We start from the raw sequence: 26,197 nt of genomic DNA, 5'->3' as shown, positions 1-26,197 counted from the left end.
CGGCTTCCGCCGCGGAGAGCGTCGCTGCGGTGTCGGCGGGGCGGCAGGGGCAGCGCCGGAGCGGGGCACGTCCCGGTCCCGCTAGCCCGCGCGCTACCCGGTGCCTAGCGGCGGGAGGTGCTGGTCGCCGCCCGGCAGCTGGCGGGCGTCGCCTCGGCGGCGCATGTGCCCCGCCAGGGGTGGCGGGCGGCCGCTGTCCGCGGCGGTGAGGGCAGGGGAGCATGGCCACCCCCGGGTCGGAGAAGAGCAGCAAGAAGAAAACGGAGAAGAAGCTCGCCGCACGCGAGGAGGCGAAGCTGCTGGCCAGCTTCATGGGAGTGATGAACACCATGCGCAAGCAGGTACGGCGGCGGCGGCTTCCCCCCGGCCCGGCGGCTCCATCGCGGGCCGCGGCGGGGGGCCCGGGGCTTGCGGCGGCCACCCGGCTCCGCCGCCTCGCAGGGCGCCCGCAGACACCGGTGTGAGCCCCGAGCCCCACCGTGCCGCCCGCCGGCAGGGTCAGCGCTGCCCTGCGGGCAGGGCCCGCCTGCCGAGCGAGGCTTTGCCCGGGGCTTCCGTCTGTCGGGCCTGGCTGCGGTGGGCAGCCCCGCCCCGGGCGCCCGGCGGGCCGGTGCCGCCGCGTCAGGCCGGCTGCGGGCCGGAGCCCCGGCCGACATGGCAGGCGTAACAAGTTCAGGTTTTACTTGCAGCAGCTTGTCGGTGCTGAAGGCGGCAGGCGCGGCGGATCGGCTGCCTTATCCTGTAGTATCTTGCCTGCAGTCGGGCAGAAGTTAAGCTGCAGTTGACGGCTGAGTTTCCCCACTCAGAGTATTCGCATAGCCCTTTCCAAACAGAAACCACAGAAACCTGAGGGGAGTTTGGTTTTTAAGCGTGGTGATCCAGCATTTTAACCAGGAGCTGTAAACAAATGGACTGTGTACCCCTGTGCGGAGTATGGGTGTAGTGAAGCTGCAGCCTGAGGAGAGGGATGGATGGAGCCATGGTTTGGTCTCGCAGGTAGCGCTTCTTGTGCTTCATGCTGAACACCAGGCAGCCAGTGGCACTGTAGGGGGCTGCTGGCCTCATCTTTACAAATTCTGAACTTCTGGGCTGATTGGCTTCTAGGTCAATAGTCAATGATTGTTAAAATATCACGCTTCCACTTACCAATAAAGCAAGAGTGGTAACTAAAATTACAATCATGCAAGTGTGTTTCAGTTAAGCTGTTCAAACTGAAAGAAGTGCTTTTTTTTCTTAAAAAGCTTCTGGTACAAGAGCAGAAAGATGATCCGTGTAGCTCCTTTCATACGAGGAAATCTTTCTCCTTGGAGGAGGAACTGGCTTGACTGTGGTACTGTGGTTCATTTAAAAACAGTGATGTGGAGCCAGAATTAAAGCTGACCCTGAAGCTAGGTGCTCGAGAACATTTGGGGGCTTTGTACTTGGCACTGTTGTGTGTTGGATCTTCTGGGGTTTAGCAGCTTGTCTCCCAGTGTTAGTCTTGCCAAAGGCTCAGTCCAGCTTTTAGTGCTTTGTTTATCAGCAGTCAGGGTCCTGGCCTAGCAAGTGATACCAGAGTGTTGATTCTGCTTCTCTAGCACTTCGGCCCTCTTCTTCTCTCACTAGTACGCCATCAGGTGTGTTGTCTGCATAAACCATTTCATGCATCTAAGCTCCTATGTTTAAAAAAACAAATCGGTTTCAGTGGCTTCAGGTAGGGAAAGGCTATGATCTGCTATTTCAGTGTAGGCTTTGTTTCTATTCTGATTGGGTAAACATATTCCAAAGTGTAGCTGAGATCAGAACTCTGCTCGTGACAGTTTAGCTCATACCTCTCTCTCCCCTTGTTACCAAGGGGATGCCAGATACAGTTACGGTTTGTAAGTAGGCAGAGGAAATATCGCCCTCCCTTACATATATGTACAGCCCCTTAGCACAGGCAAAAATAGCAGTGCTTTACTATGTCACTACTCCAGTGTAGCATCATATTGCTGGTCTGTGTAAGTACGTCGTCTTTCAGTATAGTATAGTGCCAACTATCATCTAGTTATAAGTTACTCTAAATAGGGAGAGGGAGGATCAGGATTAAATGCTGTGAAATCTGCGTGTGCGCTTCCAATTCAAATTTCAAAATCTGTTATGCCTGGGGAGGTACAACTGAGTTTTGCCTGCTGTCAAGAGTTCCTAGAAACATCTAATCTGACTGCAGGTGGTGGCTTTGCATATCCCAGCCAGTGCTGACTGGTCGAGAAATTCTTGTGTAATTCATGACACTCATGCTTTTTTAGGAGTTTGTAAGAGGAGGTTACCTATTACTGGGGGAGTGGTGTGGGGTGTGTGTGATTATGTAGGATAAAATTAGGAAGTCAGCAGGGGCCAGAGGAAAATGTACTAGTTCAGCTGATTAGTTGTGCTAAAGTTTAAGAGGATTTACAGGCAGCTCTTTCTTCTTTTATTTTGATAAGAACTATGCTGTGGTTATAAAACCTAAATACGATGAGAGTTAAGAATTTCTTGTGAGGGAACTAGCAAGATGCACGTGGAGCACTAGCTATTTATCTGCATTAGTTTAGTGTTGTAGGAAAATGGGCTGACTGGAAGGTACAGCCAATGTTAGAGGCTGCTTTGTGTGTGTGCTGGGATCTAGAGGCAGCATCTATAAAATCTATAGAGTTTAAACTATGGACACACCTGCATTTAGTACTGGTAAGACGTTGGGGGCAGGTGTGTTTAGTGTGTGGAGGACTTGCTCATCTCCAACACGAGATGGCCTACATCTTTTGGGGTTTTACAGAGCTATTCAACAGCATGTGCATAAATCCTTTGTTGAAACTTTGCAGCCGAGTGGAGGTTAGCCAAGAGTGAAATAATTGAGAATGAAGCTGGGACGGAGTTGCAAGGTCTTGGTGAACCTGTTATTTGGAAGATGAAGAGTCCTCATGCAAGCTTATGTTCGGGTGTGTCCTCTGGTTGGTGTGACACCAGTCATCTATTGCCTCATTGAGGTGACTCAGTGACACCTTCTGGAAAGAAGTACAGAAATCCTCAGAAGAGCATTAGTTGAAATGGAACAGTCACACCTAGAAACATCTGAGGGAAAGGAATTAAAATAATGGTCTGTTTTGGTTAACAAATATTTCTTCCTGCACCCAGAGAGGCTGTAGAATATCAGAGATGCTTCAGATGCTGAGCTGAGGCACTGAATGATTCTTAAAAATGCAATATGGAATTCAAGCAACAGTTGCAAGTCTTAGCATAAAATCCTGTGGCCAAGCTTTGCTATCTTGTACTGCTAGTTTCCAATGCTTGTTTTGAACCAGATGTACTAGGAATGACAATTTAAAAGGATTTCCTCTGAAACTTTTCTCAAATTCTCTCTTTTTTGTTGTTGTTGTCTCAATCCTAAATGGTTTAAAGCTACAGATGTGCAAAGGAAGCTGTATGTCACCCTTCCATCAGACTTCTAATTAGAACATTTTAAAAAAATTATTTTTTGTCCAATGCATGCTTCTGAATGTCCTTTCCTTCAAGAAACTAAAAAAATAGGTTTATGAGGCTGTATATATGGCTTATCAGTCTTGTGAGGTGTAACCTAGATAATATTGTCTCTATTTGGAAAACATTCTCACCCAGTTCTAAGCACATATGTACTTCCCACAGTAGAAATGGGTTTTTTCTGGGGTTAGTGTTGGGATGGGTGTAGGTAGGTGTTCCTGAAGGTAGCTCCATGAACATAAGGTGGTAGTCAAAAATGAATTCCTGTTTTTAGGAAGCAGTGCTGCTTGGTTTCTCTTTCCCAATTAAGAGGTTGGTATAATATGTTAACTGTAGTATGGTATGCATTTATTTCAGGCAGTATGTTCTTAGAAAGGATACTTTTTGAGAATATATTAAAATTATGTGGGTTTATCCCAATTCCACACTTTCCTCTTGTGTCTCCTGACAACTTTTATAATTCTGTCACTTTCCTTTCTCCTTCTAGTGTATGTGTAGGGGAGAAACTAACCGCTTACATACAAAGAGAAAACAAATGAGAAATAAAAATACTTTTTTGTCTGGAAGTTAGTCCCTTATCCAGTGTTACTGGTCAAATGCTTCCATAGAAGTGGTATTTTGGGGGATCCGTTTTCTTCAGAATGTTCCCTTGAATGCTTTGAACTTCCAAGTTTGCTCTGGTTGGGCAACATGATGGCTATCTCCAGATATGAGGTTCCTATGAGGTTTTTTTGAAAACCAACAGCAAAGTAGAGAAGAAAGCCACTGATGGATGAAAAGAGTGTAATATAAATGCAGCCCCTGATAGATGTTGCAGGGCCTATGTTATTGGATACTGATGTGAATGCCCCAGGAAAACCTTTAATCAGAGTTCATGTTGCCTGTGACCATCCTTAAGGTACAAGTTCATGGGTAAACCGAACTTTGCTAGTTTAGAGATTACTGAATTTAACTTTACTTTCAGAAAACCTTTTTATTACATAGTGCTCTTGTGTGGATTAAGAAAAGCAATGAATTTCCGTAAGCTGTTTTTAAAGAAATATTGTTGAAAGATTTTTGAAAATGCTGATTGTTGCATTTTTGTTCTGTTTTTTTCTCTGATTTAGAAAACGCTATGTGATGTCATTCTTATGGTTCAAGAAAGAAAGATCCCAGCTCACCGTGTTGTGCTTGCTTCAGCCAGTCATTTTTTTAACTTGATGTTTACTAGTAAGTCTCTTCAAAATTGTTTATAAGCTTTCCTGATGATGTCCTATTAGACTTGTGGCTGACAAGCTGTTTATTTTATGAAAGGGAGTAATTTCATGGATAAGTGAAAATTTCCTCATTTTGTGTTGTCCTTCCATTAATTTCCGTTCACGGTTCCCTTCGTTTTTGCTTTAACTACTTTTTGGTCAAGTCAAGTGTTACTTCATATGTAAGCTTTCTTACTAATTGGGGCCCATACACTGTATTGGTCTCCCTCCCTTAACTTGAAAATTGGGAGTTTTTACTCCCATGACAGAATCTGTCCGCCCCATTGCTTCCCGCTATTAGGCACTCCCACATATGAAACAGGCTTTCAGAAGTGTAAATATTCTTGCATTTATGCTGTCTTTACAAATTCAGTTATGTAGTATCTGTCTTACTTTTGTATGCCTTACCCCATGAACTGTAAAATTATTATGCTATAAAACACACATTAAAGTAGAGTAGAAGTAAAGTAACCATGCCTTCCAGTGGTCTGTTTGTAACCATTTGCGGGCAAACTTACAGTGCCGTGTCTGGATGTGGGGAGCTCGAAGCTGTCTCTATTGTTATCAGCTTGAATGTGGAAATAGCTTTCGACAGTGCAGTGTGTGCTTTCTGTTTCTAATAATGCTAACTTGGCAGTCTGCACTGCAGTCAACAGTATCTATGACCTTTTCTGTTGAATACAGCTTATCATAATTTACGTAATACAAGCATGTATACACAACGAGTTACCTTGTTTGTCTCGCTACCTCCTTTCTTTCCTGACTTGCTAATACTAGTAATCCTGGGAGAACCACAATCAACTGCAGTTTTTAGCAGGTTCCCACTTGGTATAATCACTTTACTTTCTACTGTTTGCAAAATGTACAATAACTAGAGTGGCTTATTGATGTAGTTTGTCTTTTAATCTATTTGCAGCAAATATGCTTGAATCAAAGTCCTTTGAAGTGGAGCTAAAAGATGCAGAACCTGACATTATTGAACAGCTCGTGGAGTTTGCTTATACTGCAAGGTAGTTTTGTTATGTAAAGCTGACACTTTCTAGAAAGTGTGCCACTTGTAATTGATAAAAATCTTAAAATAATGCTTTTTGCTTCATCAGTTTTGTTATCATTACAGTTCTTTACTTTGTTTAAAGCCTGATGTGACTAGACCCTCTACTTCCCTTTTCCTTTTTATTTAGTCATAGGAAGCCGTACAGTCTAAAGAGAGTGGTAGCCATATCCAGAATGCAATTCAAAGCACTTCAAGCTTTTGTCTTAAGTGTTGGAGTCAAATGGTATTTCCCATTGTTCTGAAATTCAGGCCTTTACTGATTATCAGCAGGGTTTCTCTTTATAGATGTGGTATCTATTGCACAGAATCATTTCCAGGAGTTAAGCCTTCATCTCAGGACAGGCAGGGTGGATAACTGTTCTGTGAACAGCATTTCCCTCCTGTCTCAGGTTGTCCATGTGTTTAGTGTTGTTTGGTTGTTTTTTTTTTAAACAGAGCTTGTGCAGTTGACTAGGATTGTAAACGGTACTTCGTGACTGATGGGTAGCAGGCCTTTCATCTTTGTACTAGTGGGATTAAGTCTCCTTAGGAAGGCTTTCTTCTTTCTTTGAGAGGAATCTTGCATGCTCCATCAGTGGTGAGAGAACAGTCAGTGTCAGCCCCCAGCCATATGGTTACTTCCCCTGGTGCCCAGGCTCTTGCTGTGGGCTCTGCCTTCTCTTGAAGCACTGCCAGACTGGCTGTTCTGCTTGTCTATTCTAGGTAAATCAGCCAGACCAGTCTCGACAATGAGTTTTGACAGATTTTGCTGATGCCTGTTTAGGACTAGGAGAAAAAAAGGTTCTGTTCATTTTCTGTTTTGTGAAAGTGGCTAATAACACAAATGAAAGCAATAGTATGGTACTGCAGAGGCTTGTTCTTCAGAATCCAAGACTGGTTACTTCTTGCCCGTCCTCAGTAAAGTAGGGCAGTTGAAAGAAATGTGGAGAGATCATGAACAGAGGTTGTGTCTTCAGACTGTATGTGAAAGATTCTTGGCTAAATAGCAGAGAAATAATTTTGCCTTTTATGTGAGTTGGTGTAAGTTGCTTTTTAGCTACAACAGCAGCTATTTTTAATGACGCTAATTTTTATACCTTCTGTTTTGCAGAATCTCAGTTAACAGCAATAATGTCCAGTCTCTACTAGATGCAGCAAACCAATATCAAATTGAACCTGTGAAGAAAATGTGTGTGGACTTCTTAAAAGAACAAGTTGATGCATCCAATTGTCTTGGTAAGAGAAATGCAGACTTAAATTTACTGGTTGGATGGTTTTTTAAATTTTGCTGTTCCTGAAAAATAGACAATATTGTGTAAAAGACAGTAATATTTGTCTAAATGCAGGCATGTAAAAATATTTTCACTCAATCTGAACCGTTGTTCCTTGCCATAGATAAAATAATCTGGCAGTTGTCTCACCAGAGTCAGGGTCCACTAACTGTGCTAGGTCTCACCCCAGCTTGGCAGCACCCTGGAGCTTCTTGTTGATTAGAGGACCTCAGCTGTTTAGTAAAGTGAAGCTTCCAGTTGTTACTGTACCTGGAGATTTGGCAGAGTTGTAATTTCTACAAAAGCAGCATATCTTCTAAAAATATGAACAGGATAAGTTTAGGTTACTTTTGGTTTTAGTTGCTCTTCATTTTGACTGAAATCCATGAATGTCATCTGGGGAGGATTAATACTTAGTGTATTCTGTAGCCCTAAAGTGAACTCAGTGTTATAAAAGGGTAAACAACAAGCAGAACTAAATGCTTTTTCATGCTTAAGATTTGGTGCACTTTATTTAATCGGAGAATAAATATAAACTTGTTTATAAGTTTTCTTATTGACATTTGTCACTTAATTCTGGTAACAACTGAATCATGTTACAGATGTTTATGATATCTGAAATGTTTTGCAGAATATCTGAATTACAATGATTCAACTGACACTGGTGCAGCACAGCTGTGGCTGTGATACAATTTCTGGAAGAAAGACTTTGCCTTCTAAGGAAAATGCCACTTAAACTTGCTTTGAGTCATATTCGCTCCTGTGTGGTTTTTGTTAACTAGGAAATTATTGTGGTCTCTTAACACTTGCAAGCTTTGTTGCTAATCTATAGCAAAAAGGGAGATAAAGATTAAATCAGTTTTTCCTCAAAGTTTTATCTACAAGTTGAAATGTGTTCTTTGTGGACTTGTAGGCAAGTCCACTGCTCACTTAAGAAAAAGTGTATTTGAAAGAAACCATGGCTTATTTTTAATATCTTGACATTTTGTCAAGAGGTTAGACACTTGGATTTTGTGTTTCTGGATTGTGTTTTATTACTTGGAACAGCTCAGACTAGTTGCAGCCCATGGGTTGGTGATTGCTTCTATCCCACCTGCCATCTCCTCCATAGGAGGAGGAAGACTGTAGCATGATGAGAAAAGTTGCTGCTGAAAAGCTCTGTGCCTACCTGGTTTCTAATGGGAAGGTTGGAAACGGTGCTTCTCAGTAGCATTTGCTATTTGTACCTTTATGCCAACCTTCTGACCTTGCAGCAGCATCAACTTTTTTTATGTTGGTCTGCAGCTGAGTGTGCTACCTGTATACAAAAGTCTCAGTTCACTGTGACTCTTGTAGGAAATTGGGCTTGGTTGGTGACTGCTGCTGCATGGGGAGGTCAGAAAGCCCAGATCCAGTTTTTCAAGCTGTTCCGGTTAGATTTTGTTGCTGCGGTATGGCTCGGACCTGGTTAAGGTACTGTTACCTGCTTTGTAATGGGGAAAGAAACAGTGAGGAAATAGTGCTGGAGAGATAGTTACTACAGCAAGTGCTGCCAGTCTGACTCCAATTAGCTTGCTAGGGATGGGGATCAGCAGCTTGTGCTTATCTTTGTCTTGAGTTGCAGATGAGTTATGACAGCAAGTGGTTTAAAGAGGAAGAAAAAGCAGAAAAGCAGCATGGTAATAAACATTAAACTGCGGTTGCAAGTATCACTGAAATTACAGTAATGGTATTCTATTTTAATACGTTAAAGATAATTGCAGTTCAGATTTGGAAGGGTCTTTTTTTCCTTAATTTTTCCTTCATAGGTATAAGTGTGTTAGCAGAATGCCTAGACTGTCCAGAACTGAAAGCCACTGCAGATGACTTTATCCATCAGCATTTCACTGAAGTTTACAAGACAGATGAGTTTCTTCAACTTGATGTCAAGCGCGTGACACATCTCTTGAACCAAGATACGTTGACAGTGAGAGCAGAAGACCAGGTGAGATCCCTGTTTCATACCAGCTAAGAGCATTGAACTTCACTTTTTTTAATCAAGAACTGGTTTAAAGGATCTCATTTCTGATGTTCCTACAGTATATGATGCACACCAACAGTGGCTGCTAAATTGTAGAATAAAAGGTGCATGCTAGCTTGGTCAAAACCAAATACTAATGAATATCCATATTTCAAGTGTGGCTATTGTATGTGTTGCTTCAGCAAGCTAGGAAGAAAAGTCATAAAGGGAGGAAGCAGAACGGTTTCCTCTGAGATAGCTGTAGAGCTTCTGATTCTATAGTATTTGAGCAGAAATAATTTGATGTATTGGAGCAGTTGCTCCTAGACTGGGGCTCGTGCTATCAGTGAGTGTGAACTACTTCAAAGTAGTAAGCAAACTGCACTGTTTGTCTGCATGTCTCTACCTGAGTATGGTCTTAGCCCATTTCAGAGAGGAGTTGCTTCTGATAGAAATGTATGCGTACACAAGTAAAGGTTGGAAAATTGAGGGGTTTGGAAGCAAGATGAACGAAACACTGATGCCTTGATGGTGATGGATTGGTGGAAGGCACTTATTTAGGGAGTGGACACAAAAAACCTTAGGTGGCTGAAAGGAGCCTGGAGTTTCACTCAGAAGTTGTAACCTGTGGTGGAAATGACATTCACAGCTATCCCATTTGGAAAACTTGATTCGGCTTATAGCACAACCCTGAATGCTTGTTTGCCAGCTTGTTCTTCCTGCTGCGGGAAACTAGGAGTATAGGTGTCTGCACTGCAGCCCGAAGAGGTGATTGCAAGATGTTTGTAGCTGCTGGGTCAAATCTGTTGAAAACAAACTGAAGTCTTGCCTTTCTAGCTATACTATTCTGGTGCTTGAACTAGGTAACTTAAGTTTGTTTGGGTATGTCATTATGAGTTGACTAATACCTTTGAAGTGTAACAGGGATCTCATAGCCAAGATGGTATATATATCCACTTAGAAATGGGTGTTTTCCTGACTGAAGTTTAGTTTTCAGAGAAGTAATGTTTTCTTCAATGTATCTGTTGCAGTAAAAAGCTTTGAAAATAAGAATTACGAAGGGTGGGGGATAATATCAGGTGATTGAATACGTTAGTTGGCTGGTTACAAGTACAAATATGAATTATGTCGAAATTCAGCGTTCTTGCCACATGCTGGGAGAAGTTCAGGTCGCAGGGTAACATTCCCAAAGCTGAAAGTATTGTTTAGCTTGCAGCCAAAATGACACTTTGGAATTTACATTCTTAAAGTTCTGTTGGTAAGGGAGGATGACATGCTTTAGCTTGGCAGCAGTGGTAGAAATGTTGTGTAGGCAGCATGGCATCATTAAAATTCCTTTAAGATAGTGGCAGCGTGCAGCATGAAACTGCAGAAGTTTGCCAGTGATACTATAGGAATTTTATTTCTCAGGAGTACTGCTAGAAAGTTGACATTTACACCAAAGAGTATAAGCATATTTACACTTAGCAAAAAAAGGAAGGTAGCTTTAATTACTAGCTGTCTTATTTTTCCTGTATGCAAGTCGTGTTTCTGTTGATGAAGGGATACAGTGTTCCTGTCCTCGTCATTCTGTTGAATTTCCTTAGCTGGTAGAATTGAGCCTTAAATTATTTTATTTTTTTTTTTATTTCTTTACTCTCCCTTGCTCCGTGGTCATTTTGCAGGATTATAACCGAAGTGGTTTAGCAGTGCTTCTGAATAACTCAAACTCTGACACTAAACATCTTTCCACATTATATCTTGGTCACTTACCACTGATAACTGTGATCAGTTTCAGCTACAGGAGTATGTCTGGACTGTGCTATCACTTGTAATGAAGTTAGTGCTGACTTGGAAGTGGCAGCATAGTAGATAAGCTTGCTATGTCTGAGCGCAGTATGGAAGTATCTTAGTACACAGGTAACACTGGATTTTCATTTCATTCCTTCCTGACCCAGAGGATAATCATAAATAGATCAGATTCTTCGTTACCTTCCTTGTTCTGTCCTTCCTGCCCCCGAAGAAAACCTATTATCTTTTCCTATAAAGGGAAAGAGAGAAGAGGCTCTCTGAATGGTAAATTTATGGTAGTCTGCAGCTAAAACCTTTAATTTAAATGGTCCCCAAGACACAGCTATAGCAATATATTTGGATCCCCAACACTATGATTTGATAACAGAAGTGGTTTGTCAGCTCGGGAGACTGCGTCAGTTAGATGCTATTTTGGCATTTCTGGTGAAGTATTACCTGTGTTATGTTATGGAACTCAAAGCTTATTAGACTTAACCTGGTACAGGGGTTATCCACATAAATGTGAATTGCAGATTCATGCTTTCCATTTGGAGGAGAAAAAAGTTAAATAGCAGTAGTAGTGTTTGGTTTTGTTGGTTTTGGGGTTTTTTTTTAAGTTTGTAGGTGCGTTTTGTTCTGTGGTTGTGCATTTGTTTTACTTTATTTCTGAGCACTGTCTTTTTTTGGGTTTGGTTAGTTTTGTTGGGTTTTTTTTTTTGAAGATGATGACGGATCTCCACGTATTTTAGTAGAAGTTAATCTCCAACAGGCAGAAGAATCAATTTGGAGCATTAAGGTTTAGTTATTTGTCTTACTGTGTGGTGATGTTCCTTATCCTTTTCTTTCCTTCTCTTTTAAGGTTTATGATGCAGCAGTCAGATGGCTGAAGTATGATGAGCCAAATCGCCAGCCATACATGGTTGATATTCTTGCTAAAGTCCGATTTCCTCTTATATCAAAGAACTTCTTAAGTAAAACAGTTCAGGCTGAACCACTTATTCAGGATAACCCAGAATGCCTTAAAATGGTGATCAGTAAGTTGACTTCTAGCTGAAATCTTTAATGTTCTGTGTAATTTAAAAACTGCTGTGGAATTTTTGAAGATTGTTTGCTTTAAAATGCTTTGGCAACATTTTAGTATTAAATTTGTCTGTGTTCCCTCTCAGATGCTGTGTTTAGTTGAAGTTGGATTAGCAGATTATCATGTAAATAAAACCCATTTTATGTAACAGACTATGACTTTAATTTCTTTTCTCCTAGCAAGTGACATGAACTCATGACAAGTAATGGAATGGAGATTTTGTCAATGAGTCATTAGGGTAATTGGAAGTGTTAGTGTGCCTTTGGGACAGAGTGGTAACTTTGATATTGTTCATATTTGTATGTGAATTAATAAAAAATATTGTATGTCAAAATTCTGATTACGATAAAGCTTTCCTAAGCAATTTAGAATGTTAAGCATGTGTTGTGCTATTTTTATCTCGTGATACATACTGACCATTGAGCCTACAGACAGTTGCATGCTCAAGGTGCAGATGAGGTAGGGAACGAGCTTCCCTTTTATTTTTAGACACCAACTGAGAAATTTTATCATGTAAGAAAGAAAAGCCTAGATGTTAATAAATATTCTAGAAAGATGTTTTTTAATTTGGTAGCAGTTAACTAGTTGGCTTCATTTTAGTGTAGATCTAAAAAACAGTAGACAACTGTTTTCCTTCAGTCTCAATGAGCAAGATTCAAATTAACTGTACGTTGGTAAGTATTTGCTGATCAACATCTCAGTCACATTTTGTGTGTGACATGGAGTTGGGTGGATTGCTTAAGAAATAAGGGGTTTTGTTTGTCTGGTTTTAGTGGCTTGTAATGTTACTGATATTTTTGCATTCTTTGCAGTGCTTAGGGGAATGCTTATTTTCTTATACCAATTGTAACTAATATTTTCACATTGTCAAGCTGAGAACAAAAGTGAGGGGATTTCACGAGGTACAATGTACTAGAGATGCCTTCCTTGTTAACCAGAAATTGAGGGGTGAGGAAGTTGACATGGCTGACTCCTCATTGGAATCAAATCCCTTCTTTAGTGTTGTCCGCTTTAGGCTCCTAGTCCTGCCATTCCTTTTCTTTAGGTTTGCTTTCTTTTGCCCGTTTCAATACAACAAATTGAGTTGCTTCTTAATATTGGCTAAGTGAGCTGATTGATCAATTGGTGTATAATGTGAGTCTATATCCATGTCCTGTTTTCACATGGAGCAGGCTGTTTGAAATAGGGTGTAAATTTGGGTGTATGCCTCCATCCTTATGTGCTGCTGTGCATTATTCCCTTTTAAATCAAAGCTGTATATGTGTAATGTAGAAACTTGGTTTCCCCCTCTTCCTTCCCTTCCTTCTCCCTCCCCATCTCCGCCTCTGAAACCTTCCTTTCCATGTATAAGCAGCACTGGATCTGCAACAGTTGTTGTCTTCCTTCCAGGTGGGATGCGATACCATCTACTTTCCCCAGAAGACAGAGAAGAATTAGTGGAAGGTACACGGCCAAGAAGAAAAAAACATGATTATCGCATTGCTCTGTTTGGAGGCTCACAGCCCCAGTCCTGCAGATATTTTAATCCAAAGGTAATCGTTACCTCAGAATGCATTAAGATTCACTGTTTGTGATCTTACGTGGTTTTTATTTGCTGATGATATTAACTAAGATGTAATGATCTACAAAATGGTATTAGGAAGGATGTATTCCCTGCCTCTTGGGTATGCAGTTGGAAGAGTATGGTCAATTTAGGTGTTCTCAGATCTGTGTACCGAGGTGTAATACTCCATTTTGAATAGAGTGATTATGTGTTTGTTTAGTGGCAACATTAGATACGGAGTTCTGATAAATTCATCTGAGTTGAGAATTGATTGGTATGTGCATCCCCCATCGGGAAATAAAAGGTCACTGAAACATCAAGCAATTAGTTAGGAATATATGAAACTCTGTATGCATGTGCATGCACGTATGTGTTCTGAGAATAACACAAAGCAATTTCTTTTTAGCACAAGTTAAATTATTGGCTGATATGTTAGCATAGAACCCAGTTTTAGAGTGCAAGGCGTTTTTTCAGTGCATTTATTATAAATATGCAACCACTTCTAAATCCCAATGGTTCACAATTTTGATCGTTCTTAATAAGGAGAAGAATTGGGACAAAGTATTACGTAAGTGGAAAAGAATGAGTTTCTACAACAAAAAACTTAGATGGCCAATTTACAGGAAGCAATAAAGCTTTGCCTGAAATTTGTTTCCATGTTCCCTGAATAAAGTCAAACCACAGGGATGGTGTATGTTTCAGCTGTGCAGACTAGATGGTCTAGAAACACCAGCTGCATGCATCCATACTCTGTTTTACCAGGCAAGCACATGCAGTTATACAGAAAAAAGTTGCTACATAAACATCAGGGCTCTTCAAGTTATGAGATCACAGACGTAATATTTTGTTGCAGAAAATGTGGTTGTTCTAACTGAGCATAGTAAATGCTTGTTATGACTTCAAACAGTTTTATGTGTTATCTGTATAAACTTTATAGCCAGTATGAGCCCTGTCAAACCAAATTTGGAATGAATGAGCCCTTGGGATGTGTTTTGAACTCAGCATTCCCATTCCCTTATGTAAGATAAACTTGAAGACACCTTCTTGAGCGCACCGCTCAAGTCTGGGGAAGAAAATACTACCAGTTTTGTATTTTTATTGGGAATTCCAAATTCCTAAATAATGACCACCTTTACTCCATATACATACTCAAGTAAGATACCCAGTACTCCAACTGGGGGCAAGGAGGTGAGGGGAACAGAACAGATAATTGTTTTTATTTCTGAGGTCTGAGTTGGGGAAGCCTTTGATCGGGGCATTCGTCCTTTTCAAAGAGTTACTTGTTCTTGGCATTTTAACAAGTTGTAATTCACCCGGTATGCTCTGGCCTTTATTTTATTAGAAGGAAATCAGATCAAAGTGTCTTTTCTTGTAATCTCCAGTTACTTAAGTTGGAACAAAGCTAATTTTAGGCAGGATGGAAACTAGCTTTGAGACTTATTGTCCCAGTCATTAATTGGCAGTGTATTATCAGCATACTGTGTGTGTGGTCTCTTTACCAACTTAACTGATAGGTTAAATTCCCTAAGTGCCTAACGTCATCAGTGGTCAGAACTCAAAAGACAGCGGTTGTTGCTTTATCAGTCTTTATAAATTAATATAACACACCACTCCAGTTGTCACTGTGTGTTTTCTGAAAACTTAATCCTGTTTGAAAACTAATAATCTCAGTGCATGCTGAGTGGGAGCGATAGGCAAAGACTTACATCTAAAAGGAAAATTATGTATATAGTTAGGTGATCTTCAGTCAGACGTAAACTATAATATTACAAAGAAATTTGTTTAGTGGACAAAAAGCCGTATCTATGTAAGTCTACATAAAGCATCAGATAAAGTAGCTTTTTTTTTTCATGGACTATTTGTCTAGCTGCAACACCAAAAAAGAATTGAGTTTGGAGAAAACTGCACGACTGCCTCTTGATCAAGCTTTATGACCTTGCATGTGGGTTAATGGGGGAGGGGGGGAAGGACAGGGAAGGAAAAGGAAAAAAGTGGGTAACTGGACATCTTGATTCTAACAAGCATGTCTTCCTTGAATGTTTTCCTAGTGCTTATATGCTTGCTTGAGTATTTTTAGCTAGCCTGACCTGTCTTGTTGAATAGCTCTTACTGACTTCACTTCCAACTCTAAGCTATTTAAAGGTCCCTTTCTGGATGTTTTGCTTGAGTATCTGAGTTTGATCTTTATTTAACTGTGACAGTAGCTTGTTAAATGCAACAACCAAGGATCCAGATCCCCTGTTGAATTAGCATCGTGTGCATGCAAAATAAGTGTGGTATGTAAGGCTCCATGCTGCAAGGGCTGTGTCACGTTTAACTTGCTTTAGTCTCATCACAAGGTGATAGGAGTGTCAGAGTAGAGAACTAAGGTTGTGTGTGTACTTTTGCAAGGTTGGGACCTTGGGAAAGAACTGAAATTGTGTCTGTTGAACTGATTGAATAGTGACCTAGTCTTTCACTTTTGATTTTAATTAAAGTAAATAATTCTTATGTCAGCAAAAGAAACAGCTTAAAACAAAAGTTAGGATTTTCATGAAAATATATATTCAGTTGTGATATAAATGTCAATAATTCTAATACTGTAAGTCTAGTGCAAAAAACCTCAATTTTCACTGATTGCTTTGCACACAAAATTAGTCTATTGTTGATCTTCATTTCCTTGTTGTCAAAAAGGGTTCTTTAAATACGAGTGGGCTGCATATAGTGTTATTTGTTGAGACTGTTAGCAGTATTATTTTAAGTCTATATTTGTTGTCTTTGCACTGTAACTGGTATTTCTATTGATGCATGTACTTCATCAAGAGAGCAAATTGATGCAACAGGACAGACACAGAGAGGCATGAAACCTGTGGAGCAATCTGGCACTGTTTTGAGTAGAAATGTTTGTTTTCCAAATACTACTAGAAATCCTAGATGTCCTATTAATGCTCATGGGAAGAATTTTCTTACTGAATTTTCCACAAAATGCTTTTTAAAAAGTTGAGTGTCATCCCCCCCTCCCCCCAAGCTGGGAATAAAATACTTCTTGTTTTAGGAATTCTTGATAAAAAATTATACATGACTCTGAGATTTTTGAGGCAGTAATAAGCTTATTCTTTTGAATTTGCTGTCTCTAGTGACCAGAAATGGCTGGAAGCTTTTAACTTTTTAACAGTGCAGAATTCAGCAATGACAAGTAAAAACAGATGCCTGGCAATGTTAGTTCTTGATGATTAAGGGAACCAGCATACCTTTTATAAAGTGATAGAGATGTAGTTAAGAAGCTATTAGTGGGGAGGCTGTCTATATTAGGCATGTCTGCTGCTTTCCCTGATAAAGTTGGAAGAGGAGGTATCAGCTGAAAATGAGGGAGAAAGTCTTTAAAGGAGGTACTTTTTCACATGGCCCATAATTACACATGCTGGTCTTGTCACAGGATGTTGTGGCTGCAGGAAGTTCAGATAGTGTTAATAAGTGATTAAATAAACTCATGAAAGAGAAACTCCTTTCAAAAGCTTTTAAATACAAAGGTACAGCTTCTGCCTCTGGTGTCCTGCATTCACAATTTGTTGAAAACAAAGATCAGCAGGGAAAGTGTCACCATGTACCTGTCTTGGTCTGTCTTTCCCTACTCAGACCCCCAAAAATGAGGCTTGCCACTGCCCGAGTCTGTGTACGTCTTGACTGTGGCATAAAGCAACTCTTCTGCCTAATTCTCAAATGTGTAAAATACATAAATGCATAAAGTGAAACCAATTCTACATGGTGCTGAGTAATGCTGAAGAGCATTACAAGAGAATGACCTAAACCGCCTTCTGCTGAAAGAGGATACTGCCGAGCATGCTCAGATTATGGCTTTTCATTTGATAAAGGTGTGGATTAAATGGTAGCTATGAACTGAAGCCATAAAAGTGTGTCCGATCACAGCCCTTTATAACAGTAAAGGAAAACAACAGGGGTTTTTGTAAAAGTGCCAGAAGTTTGAGCTAGAAAATATGTTGATCTTGCACAATGCAGTAAGACATTTTCTTAAGATTTATGCAGCTATTTATTTTGCCATGCTGTAGTATGGCTTTCCTTTCTAGGATGCCCCAGGACCTGTTTCTCACCATAAAGGGCCACATGCACCTGCCAGCTCTTCTTGATATGGGGGATGCTACAAGAAAAGATTGTAAGATGTTTTGGACTATAACATGCTCTGCCTCTCTTTCTTTGAACCCCCATGTAGGAGTCGCTGTTCTTCCTCACTGACCAAGGTGTTTGAAGTATGTCCTTGCTAAGAAAATGTAATGATGTAACGTCTTGTGTGAACCATTACAATGAAGGTTATTCAGCAGGTTGAGCTAGACCGTCCTGAGGTGGTACAGATAACAGTTAAGGTCCCATACTTTCCTGTTCAGTATAGGATACAAACTATGCTCATGGAATATGTCAGATGCTATTACTCAAGAAGTGTTTCTTGTGCTGTATGCTATCCTGGTCTGCCATCAGTTGCTGAGTTTGGTGTTCTTAAGGCTTTGGGTAGTGTTCCTGCCCATATTTGATACTTGCTGATTTTGCCAATCCATGCAAAATCAGTTTCTAGGCAACATGACTGCCAGTATTTGTGATGGAGCATTACCGTATTTCTCATGCTATCAACTGTGGATAGCTATAGATCATTTGTGTTTTGTAAATTCTGTAAATAAGCTTCTGGTTGTCATGGTAATAAAGTATGTATCAGAGCTTTTTAACTGAGTTGCTTGTCAATTTGGATATTACCTTCTTTTTCCATTGCCTTTGTTTGGTACCTTCTGTATTTTATTTTATTTTTTTAGAAAGAATCTGTTACAATGTGTAAGATGTCTTTTTCCATTCCTATAAAAGAAAATGCAGTCCTGCTTTATTGATCGCATGCATTGTTTCTGGCATGATAGCAGCAAGAGGTCAGTTCTGTTGGGGGAAAAGAAAACAAACTTTTTCAGGGAAGCTGTACTGGGTGCACACAGGGAATGAGGAAATAGAAATTCATGATGTCGTGGTTCATTGCAGCTAACTTTGTCTGTGTCTAAGACTTTTTCAAGAGTACGCCTGAGGAGTATTCTTCAACAAACAATATTCATGTTTATTTTGAAAAGGAACTTTAAAACTGACCATATCTAAATCTCTATGAAAAGCTCTGTTTGAAAAACACTCACTGTGCAGGTAAGTGTTATAATCTATTAGACATTACCTGTTCTTTGTAATGCAGGATTACAGCTGGACAGACATCCGATGTCCCTTTGAAAAGCGCAGGGATGCAGCTTGTGTCTTCTGGGACAACGTAGTTTATATTTTGGGTGGTTCCCAGCTCTTCCCTATAAAGCGAATGGACTGCTACAATGTGGTGAAGGATAGCTGGTATTCCAAGCTAGGACCTCCAACACCTCGAGATAGCCTTGCAGCCTGTGCTGCTGAGGGCAAAATTTATACATCTGGTGGTTCAGAAGTGGGTAAGACACTAAAAATCTTTAAAACAAACAAAAAAAAAGCGCAAACAAAGATACCTGGAAAGTTTTCTGTTTTTTGCATGACTGTTGAAAAGAAACTGCACGTTGCCATGTTAGCCTAATGAGTTTGTTTTCCTATATTTAGGATTTTATCTTCCCCACAATCCAACAACCAATTTGTTTCCTAAACTAAAATGGTTTCAATGATTGAAATGATTAATACTTATATTAACTGGAGCATAAAGTATGCTGCAGCTCTTAAGAGTTAACTAGGGACAAAGATACGTTTTGGGAGTCCCACGCTGCTCTTAATTTACTTCTATAAATCCACAGAACTTGAGTGATTTAAAATTTTCTGTGACGTATGGCCAGAATAGCTGCATTTGACAATGGCATTCCTTGAATACAACATATGTTGGCCCTAATGAGGTTTTTTGAGAAGGAAAAAAAAAGTGGAAGAGCTTTTGAAACTACTGCCAGGCCCTGTAAAGGAATCTGTCCAAATTTTCTGTCAAATGACAGAGGTTATCTTCTGTTAGCTTCTTATTCTGTTGGTTTGCTTCAGTAAATGGAGAAATACTACTTTCTTTAGGTGGTATTACTCATCATAGTTAAAAAAAAAAACCCACCATTGGGGTATGTTTTCTCTCAAAAAAAAATCTAGTGGGTGACATGCAACATTTTAGAATTTATTTTGTCTAAATCTGATACATCATCAACAAACCAAAAGTTGGAATGTAGGTATGTTATATCCATAAAAATACTGAGCTTTAGAAAAAGCTGTGTTCTGGGGGAAAAAACCCAAAACAAAACAGAAAAACCCCCGCCCCAAATCCTGTAGCCACGGAGAAATTCTCTAGATCTTTTTGAGTTCTGCCTTGGTGCGGAGGGAGGTGAGCACAGGGAAAAAAAGGGTCATAATCTGTGCTTAACATTCCTAAGTCACTTAATGGGAAGCTGTGACATTTAGATAACGTTCTTCGACTTCTAAAATATTTTCCGAAGTCGAAGGTAGCTGCAGATTAGACGGTTCCTGGCCGCCACCTGGTGGGTAAATATGAAATAGCACCTTTCCTGTTCCTTGAAATAGGCTTAACTAAGGCTGCATTGGGAAACTTGGAACACTACAAAATGTTGTAAATCTTCCTAGTTTCTCACGTGTCAGATCATGAGGTTGTGTGATACGAACATTGATTGTATAGTTTATTTTCTAATACATTGTAATTAGTTAACACAACTGTAAGGAAATTGTCATTTAGGGAGTTTTCTTTTAAATCTATCCTCACGTTACTGCCCAGTTTCACTTTGCTTTCCATAAATGTTAATCAGGACAGAATAGTAAAAGCTAAAAACTAATAAGAGTTTATTTTGCCTGTACTTTTTTCTTCTTTGGAATCCAGTGAACACTGCTTGTTTGGAAAAGTCTGTCTATTCTGAATCTAGCATTCTCTAATTAGAGCAGGCAATTACATGAAACCATTAACTGGAGAAAACGCTGTAGAGAAGTCTAAAATTGCATTGCTTTTTGCACAGATTGAAGAGATTTGGAAAACAAGTTACTATGCCAGTCCATTACAGAAAGCAGGGTTTTTTTCCCCTTTTTGAATTGATGGGAATACTGGTTGTTGGGTGTTTGTTTTTTTTTTTTCTTGCAGTAGCTAGCAGAGTTTGGAAGCTAAACATACTGAATACTTCCACTATCATTAGGTGCAGGAAAAATATTTGTTATACTGACAGCATACTGAAAACAGAAGCTTTTACCTTTTTTAAAAAAATTAAAGACAGTTCTACTGTATTTCCCATGGATGAGAATGTCTACAACTTCAAAGCAATAAGGATGTGTACTTACATCAAGGAAAAAATGTCCCACTATATACAGGTCTTTGTGATACTGAGAATTACGTGGTAGGCGTAAACAAATGTGTAGTTCATAGAATTCTGTTCCTGTATTTTGGGTCTGGAAGCATAGCACTGTTTTAGGGGTTCAAATGCCCCAGCTGGCAGTGAGTGCTGTTAGTGTGACACATTTGTTAGAAGCAAAAAGCCAAAGAAAAAGAGACACAAGAGAAGACACCTTTAACTCCTCTCGATGAATTTATCTATTGACACAAATGGGAAAAGGATGGATGGGAGAACTTTCTTTACTGAGGAAGTTGCATCCAGCTTTCTTTGCTTTGGCTATGGTTCAGCTAGTTACCTGAGCACAAATCTTTAAGCTGCCATCTATTTTCATTAGAAAAATCGCTTTTGAAATCAGTAATGGTATTACTGGCCCTTGAGGGAGGAGTACTTCCAGAAAACAAGTATCTGCCAGTCCCCAGGAAGAAAGTAAAATGGTGGGGGGCAGCTGCCTTGTATGTTATGGCATAATCAAGCTATCTAATCCCAAAGGCAACAAGTATTCTGGGAATTGGGCAAGTCACACTGCTTGGAGAAAAAGACTCGTGAACCTGTGCCAAGTTTACAAAGCTAGTTTCATCTTCACATCTGAAAGTTAAATATATTTCCAGGTAGTGAGAGTAGCATGAGATGATAATGTTATTGATAATTTATATACATCTCTGTTATTGCTGTGTGTCCCCCACCCAAAAAAAAAAAAAGAAATAGTATCTTCATAATTTGTTTTTGTTTTTAAACACAGATAGCAATTTTAGAAAGTTACTTACATAATTTGGAAGAAGAGTCAAAAGAATTAAAGTATGTACTTTCTGAATAGTCCCAAGCTTCAGGTTGGTTAGTTCTGCTTTGGAGGTGGGAAAGCAGCTTTCCCTTTACAACTAGCAAATAAAACATCAATTTGATAATTACTGTTAGACTCTTCTCTTGAAAGATAACCATAGAAGTTAATGCTACTTTGGTGGGTTTCTATTTTTTTTTAAGGAAATTCTGCACTGTATTTATTTGAATGCTATGACACAAGAACAGAAAGCTGGCACACAAAGCCTAGCATGCTGACTCAGCGATGCAGCCATGGAATGGTAGAAGCGAATGGTCTCATTTATGTATGCGGAGGAAGCCTGGGAAACAATGTTTCTGGAAGAGTCCTAAATTCCTGTGAAGTTTATGATCCAGCCACCGAAACGTAAGCATTGTATCAATTCTCATTCTTTTTGGTCACTTGTGGCTTTGCTCGCTCTGTAAGTAACTGAAGTGCAGATGAATAGGAAGGATTGTATGTCATAAAGAATTTTCCTGAGCTTAGCAGTAATAAACCAGTTATTTGTAGTTTTACTTAAAAGGCAGTTTGTCTTAAGCAGCTTTCTTCTGTTATTTCATTTTCCTAATGCTAGGAATCTTATACTTACTTTCTAGGAACTAAATAGTGAGTTTTCCTGTTTTGTTTGGTTTTTTCTTTTTCCCCAGGTGGACTGAGCTGTGTCCTATGATTGAAGCCAGAAAGAATCATGGGCTGGTGTTTGTAAAGGACAAAATATTTGCTGTGGGTGGACAAAACGGCTTAGGTACTTTGATTCTATTAATTCTCTAGCTGGTCACACAAATTTCATGGGGCCTTTTTTCTTTTGCAAATAACTAATTTTACTCTTTTCAGCTGAAAAACTTTGAGCAGCACCATAAAACATGTCAAGTTTTTGTCAAATTATTGTTGTCTTCCTCCTTTCACGTCCCCACTTCAGAGTTTGAAAAGTAAGATACTTTGTACTAACGACAGTACTGTCGAATTCAGATGTGCACCTGTACAGTAGCCCAGTTCTGCAAGAGTTAATATGGCTAAACCAGTCATCTGAGAAAAATAACTTTGTTTGTTACTTCAGTCTAAAGACTTAAAGCTAGTCGGCTATTTTTTAAAGTGGTGAAAAAATGAGCACTTTGACTGCCCTAGTTTTAAAATATGACTCACTGTCATAGGCAGGTCATTTACAATCTGCATGTGTCCTTGTCTTTAAAACTAGAATAATGAGTTTATTCTCATTCTTATCCAGGAAAACTGAATTTTAATTAACTGAATTCAGAATGGAGAATTCTCAGCTATGAGGTTTATTAATCGCTATTTATGGTAATTGGAATATTTGGTTTCAGATTAACGCTATTTTAGAATATAGCTTGTATTTCAATTAGCTACTAAAACTATTCCAGGATGATTGATTTCTAATACAAAAATGTCAGTAGATGCATTTTTTTGCACAAGCATTTTTATCAATCAGTTATAGCCAGGACTACCCCTTTGCAAAATGTTAATGTATTCACTGAATGCTCATTTCAGAAGTGTGTACTATTGAACCAGTAAGTTAAAGTATTATTTTGCTCTTCATATTCTTTAGCCTGACTGACTAATTGTTCTTATTGTAATACAGTGGGGAAGAGTTATACCTGGGGTGAAATATTTGTACCTCAACATTATATAAAGGTTTCTTAATCTCTCAGATCTAAGAATTCAGGATTGGAAGTGAAAAGTCTGTGACTCGTATTAAAATTGTTAAATAAGGATAACAGGATGTTTGTAGATGTTTTACAGTGCAATTACTAGCCTATTTTCTAAAGAAGCAAATCTTAGTCACAAAATCTGCGCTTCTCTAGTAACTTTTGATGCCCTTGGCCCCTTTTCAAGGGGACTTAGGCTTTCAAAGTTCAATGATTTTAAGATCCTAATGGAGAGACATCCTCTATCAGTAAATGACCAATTTAGGTGAAGGTACTCGGTGACCCCTGTAGAATAAAATGCCCATACTATAGGGAAGTTTCAGGTGGATTCCTGGGTTTTAGTCACTAGCTACAAATCCATAAGAAATCTGGCACTGTTAGTTCTTATGTTGATGAAGTAACATGTTAGAATGTCTAGAAAGTGTATAATGTGAAATTTTGTACAACACATCTCACTTCCAGTCTCCTTTTTACTTTTCTCTGTTTCTGTATTTATAAAAGGGCAAATGGCTAGTTTAGAAATCTGTGACCTTTTTTCATATTTGGTGGGTTTTTTTACTCTGATTACGTTTTAATCTAAACCTTGAAAATAAACTTAAGTTTAATGAAGCATGTGTATGCTCTAATTTAGTCCATACAGTATAATGTAATAAGCAGTTACCTATTTCATTGCTTTGTAGGTGGCCTTGATAACGTAGAATATTATGATATCAAGATGAATGAATGGAAGATGGTGTCTCCAATGCCATGGAAAGGTGTAACAGTGAAGTGTGCTGCTGTGGGATCTATAGTCTATGTCCTGGCTGGTTTTCAGGGTGTTGGTCGATTAGGGCACATTCTTGAATATAATACTGAAACAGATAAGTGGATAGCCAACTCCAAAGTCCGTGCTTTCCCAGTGACAAGTTGTTTAATCTGTGTTGTAGACACTTGTGGGGCAAATGAAGAAACTTTAGAGACCTGAAGACCAGTAGGAGATGCTGAGATGTTCTTCAAGGACTTGGGGAAAGATGGCTATTGGTGCTTTGCTTCCATGTTTTACTGAATCTTGTTAAACTGAGTAATAAGAAAAACAGATGCAGTCTTTCAATTTGTATATACAGCATATTATATAACATGGATTTAGTCATGCCCATTTTCTTGTCTGTTTTAAGAGATGGGGATGTGTTTCAAGAATCTGCTTACCTAGCTGAGATCATATGGCATCTTCCTCTAAAAGAACTTTGTGTGGCCTTGTCAAAAACAGACCCAATCCAATTATTTGAAAAAACTCAAAACATTTGATGAAGATGAAATGTCTGGTTAAATGACACTGTACTGAGCTTAAGATGCAGGGATTCTTCATTTAATAAAGGTGAGTAAATGCAGACTGGGTCATGAGAAATATGAGCAAAAAATATTCTCATTTGTACCTACCTGCAGAAATCTTACCAGAATGCAATGAAGATTCTTCCTCAGGAAAGAGCAAGGGCAGCAGTATGATAAAGGTTCCCATGGGGAATGGGTATAGGTTATACAGCTGCCTACATCATGATAGCTGCCCTCGTCCTGTGACTTTCTTCCATCATTTGCATGACTGCCTATCAGACCATAAATTTAAAACAGGCCATATAGAGAGATTACAGAAGCATTTTGCTAGTGACCTCTTTGCCATTTTGGGGAGCTTTCACAGGAAGACTTTCATTTTTTTTTTTTTATTATACTGAGGTTGGGGGATGGTTGGGGAAGTTCATGATAATTGTGCACTATAATTAGCAAGTTGGAAACTTGGGATTAATTTTCAATATATCTTCCCAGGCATCAGACTGTACATACTGTGGATGCCAAACCATTAGAAAAGAGTGGAAAGGGATGGAAAAGCGAAGTCAATACAACAAATGTATTGATTTTCTTCTTGAAAATGAGTGTTTTTAAAATGGCATGAACCAAGTCATTAAAGATACTTTATATAAGTCTTCTAAAGTTGCACATGGTTATTAATCTCTGGTTGATAAGCATATAGCTCTGTAAATGTTTCCAGCCAACATGATGGCAAATTTCTTCCAAGTAGTTCAGCTTGTCAAGCTATGGGTGTCAATACTGTGTACATCTTCTAACTGCTGGAAAACTATACAAACTATGTATGTATGCCTGTGCTGCGCCCATACTAGTTCATTGATGTCTTCATCCTAATGTTGTCACTTCTTTTCTAACTTGCTAATTTTTTCAGATCTGTTTCTATGAGACTATCGAGTTAACTTAAAAAGTTGGTGCTTACCTACCTGTACCTTGTGCGTTGCTGGTGGTGTGGATTTTTAGTCTTTTATTTCTGAACATCCTCAGAGTTCTCCTAAGCCGTATAAATTCCAGTTTCCAAAGTCAGTGCTTCTTTGTAGACTTCCTCCTGGTTTTCTCCTCATCTTAACAACTCTGCATGTACAGAAAGTAGTAGATGCACACATGGGCTTCACAGTGGTTCCTGCAACTCGGGATTTATTCGGTAGTAAGTGAATGCTGTAAAAGCTTTTTTGTTTCCCCTTTGCCTTTTCCTTTCTCTGAGCCATGAAACAAATGTGTCGCTGGTGTCTCCAATCCTTAATTCTACAATACGGTACAAACTGGAGCGAACTGTGCACTTTCTAGGGTTGTATGGGCCGTTTGACTTTATCTGCTTTTTAAAACTGTGAAGCACCATTTCTTAACTTTATTTTCAAGAGGTTAATAATTCATCTTAAGCTACCGAAAGACTTCTAAGTGTGAAGGAAGAAATGACGGCCACCGGCGCCATCTTAACACCTTTGCGCAAGGCAGCGCAGCTCGTGTTTCCGCGCAGCGGGTGGTAGTTCTTCCTCGACTTTCACCCGGCCGTGTTGCTTAGATCCGGTCGGGTATCTGAGCTGAACACGGTCCGGGGGGCGACACTCCCCGGGCCCTACCGTGCCGCCCAGCGCCCCCGGCCCCTCGCTGCGCGCCCCCCCGCGCCGCCGCCTCAGGGCTGCCCCGCCG

The 26,197-nt window shown here is 39.7% G+C and overlaps 1 protein-coding gene across 1 annotated transcript; it reads left to right on the top strand.

The window, feature by feature from the left end:
- KLHL7 (kelch like family member 7) lies at window positions 1-25,478 on the top strand. Its single transcript, XM_037382487.1, has 11 exons — window positions 1-341; window positions 4,581-4,683; window positions 5,626-5,719; window positions 6,854-6,978; window positions 8,801-8,976; window positions 11,621-11,795; window positions 13,232-13,374; window positions 18,595-18,835; window positions 21,713-21,914; window positions 22,196-22,293; window positions 23,893-25,478. Exons 1-11 carry the CDS (start codon window positions 222-224, stop codon window positions 24,174-24,176), a joined length of 1,761 nt encoding a protein of 586 aa, XP_037238384.1. The 5' UTR covers window positions 1-221; the 3' UTR covers window positions 24,177-25,478.
- The last annotated feature ends 719 nt before the right edge of the window (window positions 25,479-26,197 follow it).

The sequence above is a fragment of the Falco rusticolus genome, chromosome 4 (genome assembly GCF_015220075.1).
Source record: "Falco rusticolus isolate bFalRus1 chromosome 4, bFalRus1.pri, whole genome shotgun sequence".
Classification (NCBI taxonomy): Eukaryota; Metazoa; Chordata; class Aves; order Falconiformes; family Falconidae; genus Falco; species Falco rusticolus.
Note: the sequence above shows the minus strand (reverse complement) of the source record. Positions and strands in the feature narration are given on the sequence as shown.